General features: G+C 66.5%; 1 protein-coding gene across 1 annotated transcript; it reads right to left on the bottom strand.

The window, feature by feature from the left end:
- Window positions 1–498: 498 nt before the first annotated feature.
- Window positions 499–23,008, bottom strand: PRKCSH (protein kinase C substrate 80K-H). The gene is given in 19 exon segments (XM_039514761.1): window positions 499–1,064; window positions 1,334–1,491; window positions 2,157–2,256; window positions 2,599–2,662; window positions 2,665–2,672; window positions 3,890–3,979; window positions 7,723–7,792; window positions 13,676–13,772; window positions 14,488–14,631; window positions 15,254–15,340; window positions 16,589–16,667; window positions 17,272–17,356; window positions 18,773–18,902; window positions 19,594–19,711; window positions 20,572–20,629; window positions 20,725–20,820; window positions 21,591–21,707; window positions 22,415–22,524; window positions 22,990–23,008. Coding segments are annotated over 17 exon segments (1,569 nt in total). The 5' UTR covers window positions 22,500–22,524; window positions 22,990–23,008; the 3' UTR covers window positions 499–1,064; window positions 1,334–1,350.
- Window positions 23,009–23,316: the final 308 nt, after the last annotated feature.

Here is a 23,316-nt window from a genome sequence, read left to right as displayed (position 1 = left end):
CCGCAGCCCCCTGCTCCTCCGGTGCCCCTCACTCCCGCCCGGTGCCCCCTGCTAGACCGGTGCCCCTCACTCCCAGCCCGCAGCCCCCTGCTCCCCCGGTGCCCCTCACTCCCAACCCGCAGCCCCCTGCTCCACCGGTGCCCATCACACCCCCCCCGCAGCCCCCGGCACCCCCGGTGCCCCTCACTCCCCCCCCGCAGCCCCCTGCTCCACCGGTGCCCCTCACTCCCGCCCGCAGCCCCCTGCTCCACCGGTGCCCCTCACTCCCAGCCCGCAGCCCCCTGCTCCACCGGTGCCCCTCACTCCCAGCCCGCAGCCCCCTGCTCCACCGGTGCCCCGCACGCCCGCCCGCAGCCCCCTGCTCCACCGGTGCCCCTCACTCCCAGCCCGCAGCCCCCTGCTCCACCGGTGCCCCTCACTCCCGCCCCGCAGCCCCCTGCTCCCCCAGCCCCGCTGGCGATGGGTTCAGGACAGACGCGGCACTGGGGAGAAACGTCCTTTATTGGGATGGGAATCCTTGACGCACGTTCTCTCCGCTCGCTCCCTCGGCGCTGGCCGGGGGTCGCGACCCCTGAGTGCCTCCCCGCCCCCGGCCTCCCTGCCTGGCTCAGTCGATGCAGGGGCTGGGGGCAGGGGGCAGCTCCTGGGGTGAAGGGGGGGCGCCCTCATGGCATGGAAGTTCTTGGCCTTGGGACCCTCTGCCGGTGACCGGACCCCCGAGTCGCTGGGCACACGGGCAGTGCCCCCAGCAGAGCTGCTCACGGAAGATCACCCAGGACGTCGGGGGCACTGCCAGGGACCGGTGCCAGGCTGACGGGGAATCCAGTGGAGGCAGCCTGGCAGCTGCCCGGTGGGCACAGGGCACGACTCACATTCTGGTGTCGAAAAGGCAGCTGGCGGGCCGTGGGCGTCTTTCTGGGCAGCTGGGAGAGCCCGGTGGGGGCAGCGGGGGGTGGGCACAGCCGTGGGCAGTGGTGAGGTCCGGATCGGGGCTGGGGGAGGAGAGTCACTCAGCCACCCCCTGGAATGGCCTGGCTGGGAAGTGGGGCCGCAGGAGAGAGACTCTGTGAGAGAGAGAGGAGGTGCCCCATGAGCTGGGGGGCACCGGGCAGGTGACAGCCCTGCTAATGCCAGCAGGCCCCCTGGAGCCCCCGGAGAGCAGCAAGGATCACTGACAGATGGGCAAACTGAGGCATGCCAAGCCCATCCCCACCCTGGGGGCAGGGGGAAACTGAGGCACGCCCGGCCTGGGCTAAGGACACAGGGCCGGTCCCATCCCTGCTCCCCCCGAACCAGGACTGGTCCCCCCAGCGCCGGGGGGGGGGGCACATACCTGGCTCTCCCGGCCCCTCACAGCTCGTCGTGGTCGGCGGCGCCAGGGTCGCGGGGCTCCTGGCAGGCGGACGGCGTCACCAGCTCCATCAGGTACTCGCAGCGGCTCGGCTCCGTGGTGGACGTGACCACGGTCTCTTTGCCGCACGTCAGCTTCACCTGGGGGCCGGAGGGCGACGGTCAGCCTGGGGCGCAGGGAGAGGCCCCCAGCCACGCCCTGGGGCACCGCCGGTAAAGCCCCCAGGGCGATTTCCATTGCAATGCGCCTGCCCGGGCCAGCCAGCCGGGCCGCAGACAGGAATGGCTGGGGTGGGGGGCCGGGGGGGAGCGGCTTTGGCTTGCTGTACACAGGGGCTCACTGCAGGCTTCAACACCCTGGGTGGGGTGGGGGGTAGAGCTAAGGGGGACCCAGTGCCTGGGGGGCAGAGTTAAGGGGAATGCACCACTGGGGTGGGGAGCTATGGGCACAGCGCTGTCTGGGCTCATGCCCCCCATGGGAGGATGGGTAGGGGGCAGAGGGTGGGGGTGGCAGGCGAGGTCAGGGGAGGCAGGGGGCAGAGGGCGGAGGTGGTAGGCCGGCTCAGGAGTGAGGAGGGCACGGGGCAGGGGTGGCAGGCCGGCTCAGGGGAGGGGAGGGAGGCCGGCAGGGGAGGGCAGGGGGCAGAGGCCCTGTGGGGAGGCCGGGTCGGGAGGGCAGGCCGGGTCGGGAGGGCAGGGGCAGAGCGGGCGGGGATGGCAGTCCAGCACAGGGCAGGGGGGCGGGCGGCGGGAGGGTCAGGCCGGGTCGGAGGGCGAAGGGGGGTGGGTCAGGCCGGGACACTCACCGTGGTGGAGCGGTTGGGGCCCTGCCAGCAGCCCGTCCCGTGTTCGTACTTCATGACACTGAACTTGTTCTCGTCCGGGCCGGCCCACGAACCCCACGTGCTGCAAAAGGGGGGGGGTCAAAGGTCAGCACCCCACAGACGCCACCGCCGACCCCCAGCCTGTGCAAGGGGGGGGAAGCTTGTGAATGGATCATGGGGCCTTTCCCCTCTAGGGGGCGCTGGCTCTGATCCCACCCCAGGGTGGGGACTGGCTGGCTCGGGGGGACCCGGGGCCTTTCCCCGCTGGGGGCGCGGCTCCAGTGCAGAGTGGGGGCAGGGGGGCAGGGGCTGCGGCCTGGGGGCCGTGGCTCCGGGAGGTGAGGGGGCTGCGGCTCCGGCACAGGGGGCTGGTGGCCGGGGCACAGCTCAGGGGCACAGCTCGGGGGCTCAGGCTCTGTCTTACCCCAGGTTGGTCTCGGCGCCGCCGTTTTTGGGTTTCTGGGACACTCTGTTGAAGGGGCAGAGCCGTAAACGTACCTGGGGGCAGTGAGGCGCGGTGAGGACTGACCCCACCTCAGCAGCGCCCCAGAAGCAGGCAGAGGCCAAGCGCCCCACGCTTCCCCATTCCCAGCCCCACCCCGCTCCCCCTTCCTAGCCCTCCCCATTCCCCAGCCCCCACCCCGCTCCCCCCTTCCTACCCCCCTCCCCCTCCATTCCCCAGCCCCCACCCCGCTCCCCCCTTCCTACCCCCCCTCCCTCTCCATTTCCCAGCTGACCCCCCCCATGATGCGTTGCTGTGGCGCATCACCTGGGAAATGATTTGGGGGGGGGGAGCTGCCTTAAAGAGACAGGGCGGCATTTGGGAGCTGCTCTGTGACTCTGGGGAAATTAGCCCTAAATAGCTACCAGGAAAAAACAACTCGTTAGCGAGCGCATCCATCTGCAGCCAAGGGAATAATGGGGGGGACACGAAGCAGAGGGAGGGGCCGTGCCCAGCGCCGCTCACCCCGTGTCCGATGACTGGATGCCAAGGAGGCAGCTCGGTTCCTGCCGCCCCCACACTGGCGCCCGAAGGCGGGTCGGGCACCCAGCTGAGGTGGGTTGGAACAAATCGGCAGCCCCAGCGCTGCTGGGAACTCACAGGGGACGGCGTGGAGAGGTGCCAGGCTGAGTCAGGGCTCTGCTCCCAGGCCTGGCAGGGGAGTGGGGGCTAGTGGTTAGAGCAGGAGCCTGACAGGGTCAGGACTCCTGGGTTCTATTCCTGGCTCTGCCACTGGCATACTGTGACACCGGGGCCACTCCCCTTGTCCGTGCCTCAGTTACCATACACAAGGATCTAATCAATGCTGTCCGGTACCCTGGCACCCAGCCCCCCGACCGAGCGGGCTCCAGGCGCTGCCCGGACCCCCGACGGAGAGCTGAGTGGGAGGGGAAACTGAGGCACCGAGCGGGAAAGTGACTTGCCCATCGTCATCCAGCAGGCCGGTGGTGGAGCTGGGAAGAGAACCCAGGCGTCCTGATGACACCATCCCACGCGAGCAGCGCGCGCAGTGCATCGCTCAAGGTTAGCGGAGCACCGTGATGCTGGGCGTTGGGCGTCCTCTGGGCGTTACCCCCGAGGCAGAGCCGGAGTCCGGCCGAAAACCTCGGGCTGGCTCGGAGATCCTGGAGGTGGGTCAGTCCCCAGGCCGCCCCAGTGAAAGTTTGCGGTTTGAGGGCGGGAGGGGGGAATCAATCCGATCACCGGCACCTACTCGGTGGTGCTGAGCTCGTAGCACTGGCTGTAGAGATACGCGAACTCCCCCTGGGGGCCAAAATCAAACGAGATCTCCTTCTCCAGGCTCCTGGAACGACACGGGGGCGGGGGGAAGAGATCAGCCCCGCGGTTCAGCTCCTTCCCGACCCCTGGTGCTCTCAGGTACATACACCCCCCACCCCCCATCGCCAGAGTGTCTGGGCCCCTCCCAATCCCCTTGCGAAGGACAGTGTACTGCTGGGGAAACTGAGGCACAGAGCAGCTCAGTGACGTGCTCAAGCGACAGAGCAGGGACACCACCCCCATGGCCCCTGCTTTGCTCTCTGGGCCACCCGGACCACATGATTTCCTGCTGTCTGGGTCCACTGGGAAGCCAGCCCTCTGCCCCCAGTGGCCCTGCCTCCATTCACCCCGTATGGCAGCGACTCCCTGGCACCCTTGGCTCCCGAGTCACTGGGTCCTGCTCCTCCCAGTGGCATTACAGACTTGGTTCTTCCCTCACGCCCATCCCCCTGGCATAACAAGGGGGGCTGGTGACCGCTCCTCCCCCCCACCCCCAGCACTTTTCATTTTCAAAGCCGTCCAGCAGACATGGCGTCTCCCCCCCTCAGGCAGGGGAATGTTACTCGCCTCATTTTAGAATGGGGAAACTGAGGCAAAAAAAGGTGATAGTATGTGGGGGGTGTGTGTCAGGGCCTGAGGGAGGAACAGAATCCACCACTCAAGCCACTTGACCCCACTCCCGTCCCAGAGCCAGGGATGGAACCCAGGAGTCCTGGCTCCCAGCTCCCCTGCTCTAACCACTAGACCCCACGCCCCTCCCCGACCTGAGAACAGAGCCCAGGAGTCCTGGCTCCCAGGGTTCACTTTGTGCCAAACAGGACTTCTCAGATCTCAAGTCATCTCCCGCTTGCAATGGGCCGTCCCTGCCCTCAGCCCCCTGGCCTAGCTCATGGGAGGAGGGGGGTGGGTTTTTTTTGGGGGGGGCAGAGATGGGATATTGGAGGGGAGGGGGATAAACTTCCCGGCCCCACTTTGCTCCTGCCACACTCGCCAGCTGCCACAGGCTGGACCCCAGGGGACTCGGGCACCTGCCGTCAGCAAGGGGGGGGCCGTCCGGGTTACCTCCCCAGTACTGGTAGCCAAGGCTACTGCCAATTACTGGCCTCTCTGGGGCAGGCTGCTGCAGTCAGCCGGAGAAGGGGGGAGGGGGCCAGATGCCTTGGCCAAACTGCCGAGCTCGAGCTTCATTGAGAGCTGGCAGCTGAGCTTCCAGCCCCGGGAGGGGAGTGGGGGCTAGTGGTTAGAGCTGGGGGCTGGGAGTCAGGACTCCTGGGTCCTTACACCTGTGCGCTCGCCAGCTCTCGCAGCCACCCCCCCCGGCCAGTCGCGGGTCCCGGAGCTAACCCCTCCCTCCGGGCTGGCTGGTGGCTCAGACCAATCGCCCCCACCCCCCCCGTTAGCTAACCCCTCCCTCCGGGCTGGCTGGTGGTTCAGACCAATCCCCCGGAGCTAACCCCTCCCTCCGGGCTGGCTGGTGGCTCAGACCAGCCCCCCGCCCCCCCCCATAGCTAACCCCTCCCGCCGGGCTGGCTGGTGGCTCCGACCAATCGGCCCCCCATAGCTAACCCCTCCCTCTGGGCTGGCTGGTGGCTCAGACCCTAACCCCTCCTCCGGGCTGGCTGGTGACTCAGACCAGCAGCCCCAGGGCTCCAATTACAGGCCCAGTCTGGCACCTGCTGCGGTTTTAAGGGGGGGGAACTGACCTCGATCGGAACAGGCTGCCCGGCTGGAACTCCAGGGGGCGCCGTCTACCCCACACGGGGGGGGGGGGGGGCAGGGTCCCACCAGGAGAAGGGTCTTTAGAGCCCATCCCCCAACGCCCCCGGAAATGGGTTCCAGCCTGCAGCTCGCTCTCGCGTTTGGAGGGGCTGGGAGCCAGGACCCCGGGGTTTGATCCCCGCTCGGGGAGGGGAGGGGAGGGGAGTGGTTAGAGCAGGGAGGGGCTGGGAGCCGGACTCCGGGGTTCTAGCCCCAGCACTGAGAGGAGAGTGGGGTCTAGTGGTTAGAGCAGTGTGTATACTGGGACTCAGGACTCCTGGGTTCTCTCCCCAGCTTCAGCAGGGAGAGCTAGTGGTTAGAGCAGGAGCAGAGAGGGAGCCAGGGCTCCGGGGTTTGATTCCCCGCTTTGGGAGGGGAGTGGTTAGGGCAGGGAGGGGCTGGGAGCCGGACTCCGGGGTTCTCTCCCCGGCTCTGGGAGGAGCGTGGGGGCTGGTGGGTTAGAGACGGGTGAATGCAGCTCTTAGTGTGTCTCTCCGGGGTGCCTGGCTGCTGCGCAGACACCAGAGCCCAGTTGGGGACGGTATCGAGTCGGGAGAGATCTCCCAGCACGGGGAGGGGTGTCACTCGGGTGCTGAAGCACCTTACTGGACCTGGGCCCCAAGCAGGAAGTGGTGCCCCCTACGGGAGCCCCCACGTACGCTGGGTGAGAGGTGGGGTTGGACCAGAAAACCCCAGCAAGGCAGCCCGGTGTGTCCGCCCCCACGGGTCTCTCCGCTAAGGGTGCTGCAGCCCCCGGCTGGGGCTGGGGCCGGGGCAGGCCCGGGGCGATCAATAGGAGACAGCGTGGGGGTTGGGCAGTTTTTGTTTTTATAGTCAGCTTCCATCTCGCTGTGATCTCCTGGGAGGTGTTGGGGCTGCGGGGGGGGGAGCTGATTTACTGCTCCAAATAAACAGCTCTGAGGGGACACGGGGTCCCCTGGGGGGGGGGCGGGTGTCTCTATTAAACAACCCCCCCCACCCCAGAGCAGCAACACTGCAGTGTACCAGCCAGGCTGTGACGCGGGAGAGCAAGGAGCCTTGTCAAGAAGGGATTGTCAGAAATCCCCAATCCTCATTAACAGCTTAATTGGGGAAAGCTAATTGGCTTCTGGCCCTAGCTGCAGTTCGTCTCCGATCCCGGCCGCCGTACACGGCTGGGCACTTTCACTTTCCGGGGCGCTGCAGCCTGATGCCTCTGCCGTTTATCGCACACCTGCGCTACCCACGAGACCACAGTCCTCTGCCAGGGCGGGGCACAGAACCCAGGAGTCCTGCCTGCCCAGCTCTGCCCACACCCCACCCCAGAGCGGGGCACAGAACCCAGGAGTCCTGCCTGCCCAGCTCTGCCCACACCCCACCCCAGAGCGGGGCACAGAACCCAGGAGTCCTGCCTGCCCAGCTCTGCCCACACCCCACCCCAGAGCGGGGCACAGAACCCAGGAGTCCTGCCTGCACAGCTCTGCCCAACCCCCACCCCCGAGCGGGGCACAGAACCCAGGAGTCCTGCCTGCCCAGCTCTATCCACACCCCACCCCAGAGCGGGGCACAGAACCCAGGAGTCCTGCCTGCCCAGCTCTGCCCACAGCCCACCCCCCATCCCAGAGTGGGGCACAGAACCCAGGAGTCCTGCAGGCCCAGCTCTGCCCACCGCCCACCCCAGGGCGGGGCACAGAACCCAGGAGTCCTGCCTGCCCAGCTCTGCCCACAGCCCACCCCAGGGCAGGGAACAGAACCCAGGAGTCCTGCCTGCACAGCTCTGCCCAACCCCCACCCCCGAGCGGGGCACAGAACCCAGGAGTCCTGCCTGCCCATCTCATGCTTTAACCATAAAGTCTCCCACCCTCTAGCAAGAGGCTTCGTCACATTTCCAGGCATCTGAGTTTCCCCACTTAATTTTGTTCGGGGCAGGCCGGGGGGTGGGGGGCCAGGATGACGTGGAAGTGGGGCCCCAATGCCGAGCCTGCACTCCTGCCACACCCCTTAACCGCCCCCCTCCGCTCGCCCCCTTACTGGATGGAATCCTCCATTTCCTTCAGCGACTTTTCGGCTTCTTCAAACTGCTCCCGGGCTTTCTGGGCGGCTGGAAGAGAGGGCAGGGAGGTGAGGCCGGGGCCAGGGAGGTGAGGCCGCGTCGCTTTGCCTATGGGGTCCTCGGGGCGCAGCCGCCTGGAGCGCCCCCTGCAGGAAAGCCGAGGGACAGACGCCGCGGCCCATTCGATCCCCGGCTGCCCCGTCGGGGGCAGAGGCAAGTTTGCGCGGCCTGTTAGGAGCCCAACAGCCGGCTGCTTCCTGACCTGCCTGCAGAGCTGCCCCCTTGGCAGCCCAGATCCTGGCGGAGAGCCCCTCCCCCAATGCGGGGAGAGGATCCAGCTCGCCGTGGGGCTGGTTCGGGAGATGGTTTAGCTGTGGCAGGTAGGTGCCCTCCGCGGCAACCAGCAGGACTTGCCAGAGGCCGCGGCGGGTGGCCACGCGCTGCTCCTGCCTTGAAGCCAGCGGGGGCTCTGCTCCCCAGGCCGCCCCACAGCAGCACCACCCCCTTAGCCCGCGGAGAGAAAGGTGTGCGGTAAACAACCTACTGCTCCCGCGGGACAGGCACAGAGGGTCATTCTGCCGCCCATCTCCGGGTGCCCCCCCATCCCCCTGCCGTGACTCCACTCAGACCCATTTAACAGGGAGGGGGGCCCAGGCACAAGCGAGTCCAGCACAGCGCCCCCGGGTGGAGGCTACCGCGCTCTGAATTCACACGCCAGCGTATTCGGGATTAACGCCCCCGCAGACGAGCCTGCAGGGGTGGCACTGCCCGGCCTGGAGACAGAGCCCGCCCTGGCCCGCTGGGCTCAACACAATGATCTGAACTAGCCGGAGCAAGCAGAGAGCAGCAGCTACTGGCCGTTCTAGGAGGGCCCAAAACGTCACCCTGTTTTCAGATGGGGAAATTGAGGCACAGGGGTGGGAAAGTGACTTGCCCAAGGTCGCCCAGCAGGCCGGCGGCACTAGGGAGCTGGGTCGGGGGATACTTTGGCTAATTACTGCTAAGTAGGTGATCCGGGAGGGGTTAGTTATCCTCCCCCCCACCCCCATCGGTTCCCCATCAGTAGCTACCCTGGCCGCCATGCCCCCTCTCTGGCTTGACCTCACCCAGCAATGAGGCTGGTCTTTGCCGGGATCCCCCAGCGAGACGGAGGGTTTGGGGCTCTTAGACGCCGCCGTGTCCCGTGTCCCCCTGTCTCCTGATGGTTTCAGCTCAAGGTGCTTCGATCACACACACCTTCCCGGGCTCGGTGAAGACGAACTAATGGTGCCATCCGGCCTCCCCAGCTCTGCACACTCAGCTCAAGGCAGCGAATCTGGGCCAGAGCCAGGCACCGGAGCCCCACTCCCGAGGGCGGCGTCGGGCCATTTCGGCTCAGCGGAGCAGCCTTGGGTATCGAGCGGCTTCCCGGAAGGCTCGGGAGTGGCAGCTGCACTTAGCCGGGCAGACGCTGACGAGGCTGCGTTCCTGGGGAGACGCCCGCTCCCCGGCCACAGAATCCAGGCGCCTCTGAGGCCGTTCCTGTGGTTATACTGCGGCAGTCAAGAGCCCAGGCGTCTGTCTGGTACATTTCACTGGACTCTGCATTGAAGTGTTGACAGCTCGGGTTGGAAGCCGTGACGACATCGGCAGCGAGGCGGCTGGGGGGCCCCTTCCAGAACTCCCCCTCTCTTCGGGAGCTGTAACCGGCCTGACACCCGGGCAGGGGTTGCAGTTAAGGCACCGGACCAGGAATCTGGAGATCTGGGTTTGAATCCTAGCCCAGCGAGCTGCTTAGGCTGCCCGTGTAATAGTAACTTGGCAGAAACAGGGCTCGCATCTCTTCATGCGTTGAATGGGGCACAGGAGCTGGATTCGCTGGGGTCCGGCCGCTGTCGCAGACAGGATGCCGGGGTAGATGGGCCCCCCCCCCCGGTTTGAGACAATCTCCACAGGCCTCATTTATTGCTGCACGTAACAAATGCTTGAGGCAGCTTGGGGTGAGCCCTGGCCCGGCGGGCTGCGTGGTGCCAGCAGCCAAGCCCCCAACGGGCAGAGACGGGGCCAGACACAGCCCGGCGGAGAAAAGGCAACACGCAGCTGTACTGAAACAGCAGAGGGGAGGCGGAGCCCCCAGGACCGGACAGCCCCGCCGGGGTCCCCTCGCCGCATCGTCACCCCGGGGGATCGGCCCGGGGCAGCCTTGCCTGGCTGCGAGCGTCCCGACGGCAGAGCCGGAGCCGAGCGAGGGCCCTGCCCGGAAGCGTCCTGCAGCAGCCCGCGCTGAGCCGCTCAGGGGTGCTTTCCCAATCAGCTGGGGGAAACTTGTCTGCCCCTCAGGGGCATTGTGGGAAGGGCCCAGGAGGACTAGGCGCCCGTGAGCGATTCAGCCTGTGTCCGCGCCGCAAGGCGGGCGGGTTCCAGCCAGCCTGAAACCGGAACCCAGGCTCCGACGTCACCCCTGCCCCGGGGCAGGGGGTTAGCTGTGGGGTGCGGGCAGACCCTCCGGGCTGGTCTCTGCGCTCCAGCGAGAGCTGCCCAGCTGCCAATCCCCCTGCGGGCTGCAGAGTGACCTGCCCGTGCCAGAGGAGCCAGCGCCCCGAGGCAGGACTAGCTCCGGCGGGCCCAGCTGGCTTGAGCCCAAAGCACCCCAGCTCGAGGTGCGGTTATCCCCACGGGCAGCTGGGGGAAACTGAGGCAGGTCGGAAGTTAACGATCCTGAGGCGCGCAGACCCTGTGGCGACAGGGAGCTGACGACACGCAGCGAGGGCGGGCGCCAACGCTTTGGAGGACAGAGCTACGGTTCAGAGGGAGGACTGGGCTCCACACCACAAAATGACAAACCTAAGGTGCTGCCCTCAGGGAAGAAAACCCAACTGCACAATGACAGGCCGGGGGAGAACCGGCTTGGCAGCAGCCCTGCTGAGAAGCCTCTGGGACTTGTGGCGCATCCCAGCCAGGCCGTGAGTCAGCAACACGCTGCTGCTGCAGGGAAAAGCAAATGCAATTTTAGGTTGCACTGACAGAGGCCCAGCGGGCAAGTCACGGGAGGCGAGTCCCGCTCTGCTCAGCGCTGGCTGGGCCTCGGCCCGAGGACGGTGCCCAGGTTTGGCTGGAGCGAAGCTGGAAAGGACCCAGAGGCGAGCGACCCAGATGCTCAACGGGGGGGAACGCCAGCCACGCGAGCGAAGGCTGAAGGAACCGGGGCCGCGGAGCTTGGAAAAGAGGAGATTGAGGGGGGACTTGACAGGGGTCTTCAAATACTTGAACCGCTGCCATGAAATAGCCGGCGAAAAGCTGCTCTCTCTTGCCAGAGCGCAGGACAAGGGGCAACGGGTTCAAACTACGGCAGAGCAGATTTCGGTTCAGTCGCCGGGAAACCTTCCTGACTGTAAGAACAGTAGGACCAGGGACGACCTTCACTGGGGGGTTTTGGGAGGGGGCTGGACAGATCCTCATGGCCCCGCCAGCGCTGCCTGAAAGCCAGCCGCCTCCCCCCACGGCTCTTCGCAGAGTTCATTACAAGGAGGCGATGAGTCAGCTTCCCCCGCCCTCCTCTCCCTCGCTGCCGGAACAGATGGGGAAATGGGGGCTGGCAGGGGCGCTGCCACGAAACGGGGGCTTTCAACGCCCGAGAGTCGCCACCGGCGCAGGCTGCGGCAGGAGCTATAAGGCGGGGGGAGGGGAGCGAGCTTTTGGTTTGGCGCGGGGGCTGGTTTGCTCCGTCCTGCGACGGGTGGGAGGTCCCGGACAGGGCACGCGCCCCGGGGCTGGCTCGCTGGAAGTGCCGAGCTCCGGCCGTTCCCCGAGTCGGCCCCATCTCGGGATTCTGCACCCAGAGGCAGGAGGATCCCGAGATCCCAAGATGTGAGATCGGCTTGGCTGGCTCCTGGGTTACAGGCCGGAGAATTCCACTGTTCCCCCAGCGTCGGGCCCGACGAAAGGTGCCTCCGGGTCGTGTGGGCAGAGCGTGAGCCCTGGCCGGGGCACGGTGGGATGCACCCCAAGGCGGTCTGGCTGGACAGATACCATCCAGGGAATGGCGCTCGCTCTGCCCGTGGCCGCGAAGCTAGGAGGTGAAGCGACTTCTGGCTAGAGGAAGGATGGACTAGTGGTTAGAGCAATAGCCTGTCCAACCTGGGGTCCAGGTGACAAAGTGGGAATGTTCTTAATGTTTTCCCAGAATACTGTGTGGGTGCCTCAGTTTCCCCTATGCAGTTCTTCAGTATCTAGGTGGTGGGATAAGGGGGTGTGAGAGAGGGCCAGTGAATGGCCCACACCCTGTCTCCTGGTAACTGACGGCCTGGGCTCCTCCTCCGCAAAGGTGCCAACTGAAGGTGTAGGAGAACAAAGCGACCAGGTGACCTCCTGGCCCAGGAAAGAGACAAAGGCCAGAGGAGGGGCTGGGGCGTTTCCGTTTGGAGCTGGCTGGGGAAATGGAGGGGGGCCAGACGGGGCCCTGGCCTCCCTGGCCCCAAGATGGACCTGACTCAGGGGTCGTTTCCTGTACCCACAAACTCTGGGTTGGACTGTGATCCTGTCGGCTAATAAACCTTCTGGCTGACAGTCACGTCTGCCTGCGGAGTTGGGGTGCGGGGCCCTCTGGCTTCCCCAGGACCCCGCCTGCGCAGACTCGCTGCAGGAAGCGCACGGTGGGGCAGGGGATGCTGAATGCTCCGAGCTCAGACCCAGGAAGGTGGAAGCTGTGGAAGCTTCTTGCCCTGGAGCCAGTCTGCTCCCAGAGAGGAGGCGCCCCCAGAGTCCCGACCGGCTTCGTATGGAGTAGTTCCAGAGCATCGCCCGGTGACACCGTGACAGCAAGTCCCTCCGTCTCTGTGCCTCAGTTTCCCCATCTAGGACATGGGGATAACGCCACTGTCCTGCCTGAGGAGAACTACTCTAAAGGTTGCGAGGCGCCCGGGTGACAGGGGCCAGAGAAACCGGGTATTGCTGGCAACTGCCATTTCCCGCTCCTTGCGATTCGAGCTGCTTATTCTTCGCCAGCCTCGAACCCCTCCCCGGCACTCGGCAGCGCTGCCGTGCACCCCCAATCAGCTGCCGTGCCGCCCCTCAGAGGTGGCTGCCCAGTTCCCACTCTCCTTGGGACTGAGCACGAGTCATGACCCATCCTCATAGCTTTAGCCTTCTGCCTCTGGCCCAGACCCTTGAAGGTACTGAGGTGCCCAATTCCCCTTGGAACCAAAGGGAGTTAGGCACCTACGTCGCTCCGGGCCCGTCTTGGGCAGGGCAATCGGCTCTGGAAGGGAAGTGGCGGCAAAGCCCTTGAGCCCGGAGTCGAGAGGAACTGGTGAGTCCTTGGCAACGCTCTGACTCACTCGAAGACACAAACCGGCTCGGCTCCTCCCACCCACGCCCGAGCAGCCGGCACGCGCTCCATCCCTCTTAGAGCCAACGGCGTTTGTTTGCCGCTCAGGCGGCATGTTCAGCCTGCGGTAAGCCCAGAAGCCTCTGGGCGACGGGATTTACAGAGAATACCAGGAGCTGTTCAGGTTTGCGCCAAACGCGAGGCCGTGGCAAGGAACCCGCCGCTGGGGGCTTCGGCACCCCTGGGCTGGGAGCCCAGCCACCAGAGAGGGACGCCGGTAACCGCGCGGTCGGTCACGGAGCGACCCCTGAGCCACGAGACGCTGCCGACGCCGACGCTCACGCGGCTGCTGGCATTCGGACCAGGCTTCGGGACACGGGCTGGCAGAGTCACGCAGCCACGAGGGGCGACCCCAGTTTGAATTCTGGGCCCGGCTAAGGGAGCTGGGGTCCCCCCCCCGCTGCCCGCTACATACACAGAGCTCCCCCTGCTGGGGCTGGGATGTCTGTACAGGGACACTGGCAACCACAAGTCGAGTTATTCAGCACATTCGGGAGCCCGCTGGGGGAGAATTCCCCCCACCCCACCCCCCGTGGGCAGGTTCTGGCCCCGATTTAAAGCCTTACCGTCAATGAGGGCCTGTGTTGCTTCATCGTAAGGGGGCATCTTCTCCGCCTCGTCCTCCTCCGCTGTCTTCTCGGCCGGCTGCTTGGGCGGGGGGACCTGAAGGGGCAAAGGGAATTTGGATTGGCCCCCTGGCTCGCTGCGGGCGGGGCGGGAGAGTCCCTGAATGGAAGGATGCACGGAGCCCAGGCTGGGAGCATGCAACCCTCTCGTTCTATGCAATGAGCCGGCGGAACTCACTGCCACATGAGGGCATGAGCTCAGCAGGAGGGGCTGGGCGTTTAGACGGAGAATGAGATTATCCAGAGGGGGAATGACCAAGGGTTCGGGAGGGTTAGAACCACCCCTCCCCCTCCCCTTTTGGACAGGGGCTGAGCTCGGAGAAGCCTGTCCCTGGGGGCTGGTTATCCCACCTCCTTCCGCGGAGGCACCTGGCCCTGGCTTACTGGAGACGGGATGCCGGGCTAGATGGGCGTGTCCCGGTCCAGCGATCCCAATGCTCCTGTGGGGTCACTTGCATGTGCCCTGGGGGACGGGGTAGACACTGCGGGGAGCTTCAGGGATTCAGAAACCTGAATCCTATCAGCTTCCTCGTGCCCCTAATTCCCACAGGGGCTGGGGAGTCTCCGGCAGGCTCGCAGGAAGGAGTCACGCAGCTGGGATTAAACTGAGTGCCGGGGGCAGGCAGGAGGCATCCCTCGTGGGGAGATGGCTGCAAGGACTGGGGGCTCCGGAGAGATCCCGAGGGCTCCGATCTCTGCCCCAGCTGGCCCGGATCCGCGAGGGCCAGGTCACAGCCCCTCCCCTGCGCTACCTTCGGCTCCTCTTCGTTGCTCTCGTCATCGTCGCCCTCCTCCTCCTCTTCCTCATCGTAGTCGTCCTCGGGGGCCGGCTGCTCCAAGGGCAGGTCCGGCTGGGGCTCCGGGGCCTCGGGCAGGGGAGCGGCATCGGGCAGGCCCTGGAAGCACACGGCAGCCACAGGCCAGCGTCAGCGCAGCACACGGCTGCTCCCTGACGCTGCCAAGCAGGGTCCCAGGGGAGAGGTGGGGGCCGGCCAGCGGATGACGCAATGCGCAGGGGGGCTGGACTCCTGGGCTCCTTCCTGGCCCCAGCCTGGGGACCAAGCAGGGGGCAGTGATCAGCCTACAGGGCCACCACCCTGCTGTGGGAGTGTCACTGCCCCACACCGTGCCTCAGTTTCCCCACCTGCACAATGGGGACAACGATCCTCAGCTCCTTTGTGAAGCACTTTGAGCTCCACAGACGAAAAGCACGAGAGAAGAGCTGGGGAAACCGAGGCACCGATGGGGGAAGTGACTTGCCACCGATCATCCCTTCACGCTGCACACTGCCAGGGGGCTTCACACCCAGTCACTGGTGACGCTGGCGACATCACGTTAGTGCTGTAAGAGCCAGGGAAACTGAGGCACCCAGCCGGCCTGCGGCAGAGCCAGGAGCGGAACGCAGGTTTCAGTCCATGCTCTATCCACTGGACAATGCTGCAGGGGCTCGCTATGTTATTCCAGACTGAGATGGATGCAGAGGCCCCCTCGGAGGAGGGCCGGCCCCAGAGCACTGACCTCGGGCTTGTAGTTTTCCTTGATTGCAGCCCACACGGCGTCCCGGAAGCTGGAGGCGTCGGCCTGCAAGGCGTTCCCCAGAAGAGTCTGGAAGAGAAGCACTGAGGCTTGAGTACAGCAGGGCACAGCAAGGCCTGTGGGACTCTCTGCCACCGGATGCAGATGAGGCCAAGAGGAGGGCAGCTGAGAGGAGCCGGGGCTAGCAGAGAGGCAGGCTGGGCCAGTGGTTAAAGCACCCAGCTGGGACTCCGGGCTCAGCCACTATCTCCCTGGCTGACTCCTGAATCTCTCTGCGCCTCGGTTTCCCCATCTCTAAAGCGGGGACAACCATCCTTCCTTTTCCGTCTCCCCCAGGGGTCTGTGCTGTGCCTCGCTCTTTGGGGTCTCTCAGATCTGTGCTGCAGTCGACTCAACCAGCGACCCAGAGCACCGGGCGGGAGAGGCAGCTACTCAGTCCCCAAAGAAAACAGGGCTGAAGGGGGGACCCCCCCCCACCAAAAACACCCTCAGGATCGGAGCAGCAAGGACGCCTGCCTGTGAGCCCTTACTGCCACCTGCTGGAGAACAGGGGGAACGGACGCTGGTGGCTCTGGTCCCTGGGGGGCAGTGGGATTGGGTTTTGGTGGGTTGGAGGCCAGGAGGGACCGAGCTGAATTGCTGCAGGTTTCACTGCGGCCACAGAAGCAAACACGGCAGCCCAAGTGCGGGAGGGTTTCCGCGAGCAGGGCGGAGCTCTGTCTTTGTAACGGGATTAGTGGGATTTCACTGCAAATGGGGCGGGGGGGGGGCTTTGTGGGACAGGGTCTCACCCCACGCAAACGGAGCACGGTTACATGATGGTAGTGGGAGCTGTTAAGCAGTGGCTGCTTCCCACCCCAGAGGCGGCTGCATTTCGGTGCGAGGTGAAGCGATCCCTGGGTAGAGTTTACAAATCAGCCGAGCATGGGATTCTATCTGGAGGGGAGCGGGGTCTAGTTGGTTAGAGCAGGGGGGCTGGGAGTCAGGACTCCTGGGTTCTATCCCCAGCTCTGGGAGGGGAGTGAGGTCAGTGGTTAGAGCAGGGGGGCGGGGCTGGGATTCAGGACTCCTGGGGCTCTTTTCCCAGCCCTGTGAGCGTGCTGTGTCGTGCCACTGACTCTGCAAACTTGGTCAAGGCCCTTCCCTGCCTCAGTTTCCCTGTTGGTGACTGGAGGACGACCCCACCTGGAGGGTTAACGTGAGACGTGCTAAGAACTGTTTGGCACATCACTGTGCCTCTGTCCTGGGAACGTCGCCCCCCCCCCCCCCCCCGGGAATGCCTCGCCCCGCCCCCCCGGGACGCCATCCCCTCCGTACCTGGGCTTCCGTTTCCGAGAGGGTCCCGTCTCCATCCACATCCAGCTCCACGTGGGTCTGGAGCTCGGCCACCGACACCCTGCGGCCAGGAGAAGCGGGAGGATGCGTGAGCTGGTGCCCTCTATGCTGAGGCAGCGTGGGTCTGAGGGCCTCTGGCTGGCGAGGGGCCAAGGAGCTGGAGAGGCGCCTGCCCCAGATGCCCCTCTGCCAATCTCCTTTGGGGCTTGCTGGCACCTCACCGACCCACACGGGTGGGTCACCTCTGACCCGCGCCCCTCGCCCGGCTGCTCAGTGCGCCCGGCTCCCCCCACCTCTCTCCAGCGCTGGCCTGGCCCAGCAACGAGCCCCAGGCCGCCTGCTGAACCGAGCTCCCCAGGCATCGCCCGAGCTCTGCCGGGCAGGGGGGATCTTGCCCTGGGGCAGGTTATCCCGGCAGCACCGGGGGTCTTGTGCTGGCCCGGGGGGAGACTGGCGGAGGGGAGATGGCAGCAGGGACCGAAGGCAGAGTTCACCGGCATCTGCAGGGGGCTCTGGTCTCAGCCTCACCCCCTTCTGAGAGGGGCAAAGGCACCCGCCAGGCCAGGCCCTGCTCCGGGGAACACACTGCTGGGGGGCTGGGGGGGCACAGAGCACACACAGGCAGGGGGCACTGCTCACCCCCCCACCCCCAGATCCAGACTCACAGGCCGTCCCCGTCATCGTCCAGCTCCTGGAAGGCGTCGCTGGCTCGGGCCTGCTCCTGCGCCGCCTTCTCGGCCGCCTTCTGTTCTGTGTGAGAGCAGCCACAGAGCTGCGGTTAGGGCGCGGCGCCCCCTGCCCCCGCATCCCCCTGGGGGGCGCCCTCGCGCTGGGCACCGCACTGACGCCAGGGAGCTGCGGCCCCGAGGGAGCCAGTGACGTGTCGGAGCCGAGATTGGAACCCGGCTCCCCCAGTCCCAGCCCAGGGCTCAGCCGCGTGGCCCCAGCTGGGAAGGGCCCGGAGCCGGGTTTGCTGACAGGCGGCAGGAGTCCCTGCGAGAGGGACAAGGGGACGGAGCCTGCAAAGCCCCCCAACGGCTTCTGAACCCCCCATCTCCCCACTAGTCCCCGCTCCTCTCCCGGAGGAAGGCACCGAACCAGGGGGCCTGGCGCCCCGTTCCCTGACCTAACCAGTCTGCTGCACTCCCTGGGAGAGGGGAGCCCGACTCCCGCCCCGGTGCTCTGCCCATTGGGCCCTGCTGCCTTTCACGGCAATGCTCCCCAGCCCCACACAGCCTGCCGGGCACCCTCCCCCTCCCCCAGTGCCCCACAGAGCGGGCACCGCCCTCCCTCTCCCTCAGAGCCCTCCCCCTCCCCGAGAGCCCCACGGAGCAGGCACCGCCCTCCTGCTCCCCCAGAGCCCTCCCCTTCCCCCAGTGCCCCACGGAGCAGGCACCGCCCTCCCGCTCCCCCAGAGCCCTCCCCTTCCCCCAGTGCCCCACGGAGCAGGCACCGCCCTCCCGCTCCCCCAGAGCCCTCCCTTCCCCAGTGCCCCACGGAGCAGGCACCGCCTCCCGCTCCCAGAGCCCTCCCTTCCCCAGTGCCTCACGGAGCAGGCACCGCCCTCCCGCTCCCCAGAGCCCTCTTCTTCCCCCAGTGCCCCACGGAGCAGGCACCGCCCTCCCGCGCCCCGAGAGCCCTCCATTCCCCAGTGCCCCACAGAGCAGGCACCGCCCTCCCGCTCCCCCAGAGCCCTACCCGTCCCCCAGTGCCCCACGGAGCAGGCACCGCCCTCCCGCTCCCCCAGAGCCCTCTTCTTCCCCCAGTGCCCCACGGAGCAGGCACCGCCCTCCCCTTCCCCCCGAGAGCCCTCCTCTTTCCCCAGTGCCCCACGGAGCAGGCACTGCCCTCCCGCTCCCTCAGAGCCCTACCCTGCCCCCAGTGCCCCACGGAGCAGGCACTGCCCTCCCGCTCCCTCAGAGCCCTACCCTGCCCCCAGTGCCCCACGGAGCAGGCACTGCCCTCCCGCTCCCTCAGAGCCCTACCCTGCCCCCAGTGCCCCACGGAGCAGGCACCGCCCTCCTGCTCCCTCAGAGCCCCACAGAGCAGGCACCGCCCTCCCTCTCCCTCACAGCCCTCCCCTTCCCCCAGTGCCCCACAGAGCAGGCACCGCCCTCCTCCTCCCTCAGAGCCCTCGCCCTGCCCCAGAGCAGGCACTGCCCTCACCCTCCCACTTCTTCTGGTGAATCTCCTTGGCTTCCTTTTCTGGCTTCTCTGCTGCCTCCTTCACCGATCTCAGCGTCTCCACTTGCTCCTCCAGAGACTTCCTCCCCTCCTGTAACTCTGCCAGTGTCCTCTGCATGGGGGCGGGTGGGGGTGTTAGGGAGCAGGCCGGGCCCGTCCCGCTCAGCGTAGGGGGTGGGGAGCAGGCCGGGCCCGTCCCGCTCAGCGTAGGGGGTGGGGAGCAGGCCGGGCCCGCCCCGCTCAGCGTAGGGGGTGGGGAGCAGGCCGGGCCCGCCCCGCTCAGCAGTCACCAAGCAGTGGCCCCTGCCCAGCTATAGGGCTCAGGCCCTCAGGCCGCAGCTCCACCCTCCTGCCCCGGATTTACCCTCCTCACCCGCTGCGGGGATCATCTGTTCCACAGGCAGGGGACCGAGGCACCGGGGGGATGCAGCGACTGGCCCAAGGTCGCCCAGCAGCAGAGCTGGGAACTGAACCCAGGAGTCCTGATCCCCCGTCCATCCCCCTCCCCCGCGGCTGGGAGCAGAACCGGCCTCTCCCCGGGGCCACGCTCCCTCACCACGGCTACAGCTACGCTGCAGAGCCAGGCGGGCCCGGCACGGCCTAGGAACCGCGTCCGTGGCGGGTTCACAGCTCACACTGCCACGGGGCTGCGGCATCAACGGACCCAAGCAAGCGACGCTGACGCGCTCCCGATGCTGCTCTCAGCTCCCTCCTCGGCAGCCGGGCCCCGGGGGCGGCTCCATGCCCACGACCCGGCTGGTCTCACCAGGGCGGGGACCCGCCCAGCTCCCCGATCTCCTCACCTGCTTGTCTTCCCTGCCCTTGCTCGCTTCTTCAATCAGCACCTGCTTGAGCTGGAAGCCTTCCCTGGCCACTTCTGCCATCTGCGCCAGCGCCTCCCGCTCCTTCCGGCCCATCTCTCTGCATGGGGCGGGGGAGAGGCGAGAGGCCCCCGCGTGAGCCAGCGGCGCCAGGGACCGAGCCTGGGAGCGCTGGATCTAAGGGCGTGAGCTCTGCTGCCGGAGGGAGAGCCCCCGGGGCTGGGATTCACACCCGTACGGGCGCGGCCCCTAGAGAGGGGCACCGTGGGGTCACGGGCTGTGTTAGCAGGTGCAGCGGAGGTGGGACGCCCCAGGCGGCAGCTGGCTACTGGGCTGCCGCAGGGACGGGCCAGCTGAGCAGGGACGGGCCTTCCCCAGTCGATTTTACTGTCCGCGATAGGAGCCGAAGCTTAAGCTTCCCCCAGGAGCTGACGGGGTAAAAAGCCACGTCCCTGCTCGGCTCCTCCAGCCCGCACCCTGAACCAGCTTAGCCCTGGGTTGGAGGAGTCACCCACCCCAGGGCCCCACCGACCCCTGGCTGCTTTGCTGAGACGGGGGGTGCCAGCTCGGGTGGCGATTTCTGTGGGCCGACATCCACGTGCTGGGTACTGGACTGAACCCCCCGGGACAAGGCACTAAACACAGGGAGCAACTCAATGGGAAACAGAGCCCTCGAGGGGCCCTGAGCCAGCCAGCCACTTCCCCGGCCTCGGGCCAGATCACAGCCGGCGCCCCCTAGAGGGGAACGGCCCCGTGTCCCACTCCGTGCCCCTGAGCCAGCCACTTCCCCGGCCTCGGGCCAGATCACAGCCGGCGCCCCCTAGAGGGGAACGGCCCCGTGTCCCATTCTCCACCTCCAGGGCCAGACTGGAGCTGGTGCCACCTAGAGGGGCCCCACGTCCCCCGAGCCATCCAGTCCCCCCAGCCGACTCTGATCCCCAGCCCGCAGGCTGCTCTTACTTGCAGGTGTTCTCGCACACGAAGCCGCTGTTGTACTCGTCCGTGGCATCGCAGCAATCTGAAAGCGAGACAAGAGCGGCTGTCAGGGCCCCGCCCTGCGCCCCCAGGCAGAGCGCCACCCCCCGGCCCCCGAGCAGCAGCGGCCCAGCTTACCGCAGACGCCGTCATTGACGCGGGAGGAGGGGATGTACTGCGGCCGGTAGCCGGCGTTGGTGCAGTGAAACCGGCCGTTGGGGCAAGCCGAGGTCCCTGAAAGACACACAACAGCCCTGTTGGTTGGCAGAGCACAGACCCGCAGCGGGCAGCTGCCCAGTCTCCTCGCCCTCAGGGCCGGGCTTCACAGCAGCCGTAGCCTGAGTCCTGTCTACACCCCCCCCGCCCATGGCTAACGCTCCAGCGCGCGTAGCCTGCCAGCCCAACCAGCCTGCAGCATGGCTGCAGGGGGCTGACAGGCCTCCAACGTCTCCCCACCCCCCCAGGGCAGATTCTCCCCCAGTTCCCTGGGACAGCACCCACCGCGCGGCTCAGCCGCGGGGCGCGCTTAGTGCAGCCTCCGAGCGCAGGGGTAGCGAGGACAGAGCAACGCAAGGCTTATTTCAGCGCATTGAACGCCAGAAGGGGTCACCTGGCCTGTCCTCCTGGCCAGCACAGGCTGGGGACCGTCCCCCAGGACGTGATTTCAGGCCTAAGCCGTGCCACGGGCAGAGACCAGGAGAGGCCGAGGTGTCCCTGGGGCCCCCACGATGGCAGGGAATTGACTAGATGAGACGTGCCAAGCCACGCTTGAGGGGAGTGAGCGACACCCCCTCAGTCCCCTCTTCTCCTCCCTGCTTCGTGCCTCCCATCATGCCCCCCGCAGCTGCCTCGTGTCCTCTCCCCCCAACTCCCCCATGTGCCCCCTGCTCTTTCAGACAGGACCTGCCTTGGCGGGCACAGCCCCACACCAACGCAGCAGCGAGCGCCAGGGCGGGGCAGGCTGCCGCCTTACCGGCAGTGGGGCTCTCCGGCCCTTCACCCACCTGGCTCATCTGAGCCGTCCTGGCAGTCGCAGTAATCGTCATTGACCCACTCGAAGGCGATGGTCGAGGACCCGTCCAGGCAGGTGAACGGCTTCGATTCCTCGTAGAAGTGATGGTCTGGGAGGGAGAGAACCGGAGACGTGACAGGGAAGGGGGAATCTGTGGAGATGCACCCACAACCCCTCCCTCTCGGGGCCTGCGCTTCCTCCAGACCCCACCCAAGTACTAGGACAAGCTGTCACCCATCAGCCCCGCCACCACGGCGCCCGCAGTCAAGAGAGGAGGGGCGGCTCATTAAGAACGCCCCGATTTTAATGACCAGGTTGCAGAGCTTTTACTCTGCCACCCTCGCTTGCCAAACAGAAAGCAACTCGACTGCTGCGGTCCCCCAGGCCTCACAGGTGGAGCTGCGGGCTAGTAGTTAGAGCAGGGGGGCTGGGAGTCAGGACTCCTGGGTTCTATTCCCAGCTCTGGGAGGGGCTTGGGGGTCTAGTGATTAAAGCAGGGGTGGTAATTCAGGACTCCTGGGCTCTAGTCCTGGCTCGGACCCCGATTTCCCAGAATACCTTGGGGGTAAGCACTCGCCTGCTCTGTGCCTCAGTTTCCCCATCTAGTTAAATACCATCTGCCTTGGAGGGGGATTATGGGGCCCGGAACATCCATGAAACTCAGAGCCGCTGACCAATGGTGGAGGTGCACGGGTGGATGCAGCAGCTCTGCCCACAAAGCGGCATTTCCTTTAACTAGCCCCGCCCCCACGCACTTTTTAAAGGGCCAGGGACCCAATTCAGTATGGGACTGTGTGGCAGCTCCTGGTAACTTACTGGTCAAAGAGACACCCCGGGGTCGCTTCACCTCCACGGCAGAGGCCAGGGCGCTCAGTGCGGGCAGCAGCAGCGGCAGCAGCATGATCCACAGGCAGAGGCAGCAGATCCTGGTGGGGAGGGGAGAAAAGAGAGTCCGCGTAGCCAGTTGTTTCCTCTGCACCATCCCCGGGGGTGGGGGGCTCAAATCCCATAGAGGCTCCTGTAGGAACACGCCCCTGGACAGCCCAGTGCCTGCAGCGCCCTCCCCAGCTCCTTCCCCACCGAGGGGCACAGTCCGCAGCCCCATAGCAGCCCCACTCCCGCTGAGGCCCCTATAGACCCAGCTCCGCTCTCTCACCCATGGAGGCCCCTATAGAACTGAGCTCGCCCCCCATCGGGGCCCCGATAGATCCCACCCCTCACTGCGGCCCCATAGATGCAGCCCAGCCCCATCCATCCCCCAGAGACCCCTATAGACCCGGCCCCTATAGAAACCCAGCCCCTCCCACTGCGGCCCCTATAGAGCCCCGCTGAGGCCCTCATGGATCCAGCTCCCCTCTGCCCCATGGAGGCCCCTATGGAATGGAACTCACCCCCCACCAGGGCCCCTATAGATGCAGCCCCTATAGACCCAGGCTCGCCCCTCCCGCCAGTGAGGCCCCCACCGGGCCAGCCCCCCGGTACCCGAGGAGGGGGCGGAATCCCCGTGGAGAAGGGTCCAGGGTCCACGCCAGAGAAACCGGAAGTCAGCGGCGGCTCACATCCGCTTGGGCGCCCGCAGAAGGATGGAGGCGGGAGAGACAAAGGAAACGGCGTGTTCGGGCCGCCATGTTGAGAGTGGCAGTGCTCGCCCCGGCCCACTAGCTGGCGGCCATCTTGGATGTGGCGGAAGTATCTGACCGTTCCCCTCCTTCTAACCA

The sequence above is a fragment of the Mauremys reevesii genome, linkage group 25, assembly GCF_016161935.1.
Source record: "Mauremys reevesii isolate NIE-2019 linkage group 25, ASM1616193v1, whole genome shotgun sequence".
NCBI classification, from domain to species: domain Eukaryota; kingdom Metazoa; phylum Chordata; order Testudines; family Geoemydidae; genus Mauremys; species Mauremys reevesii.
This window is presented reverse-complemented; position numbering and strand designations above follow the sequence as displayed.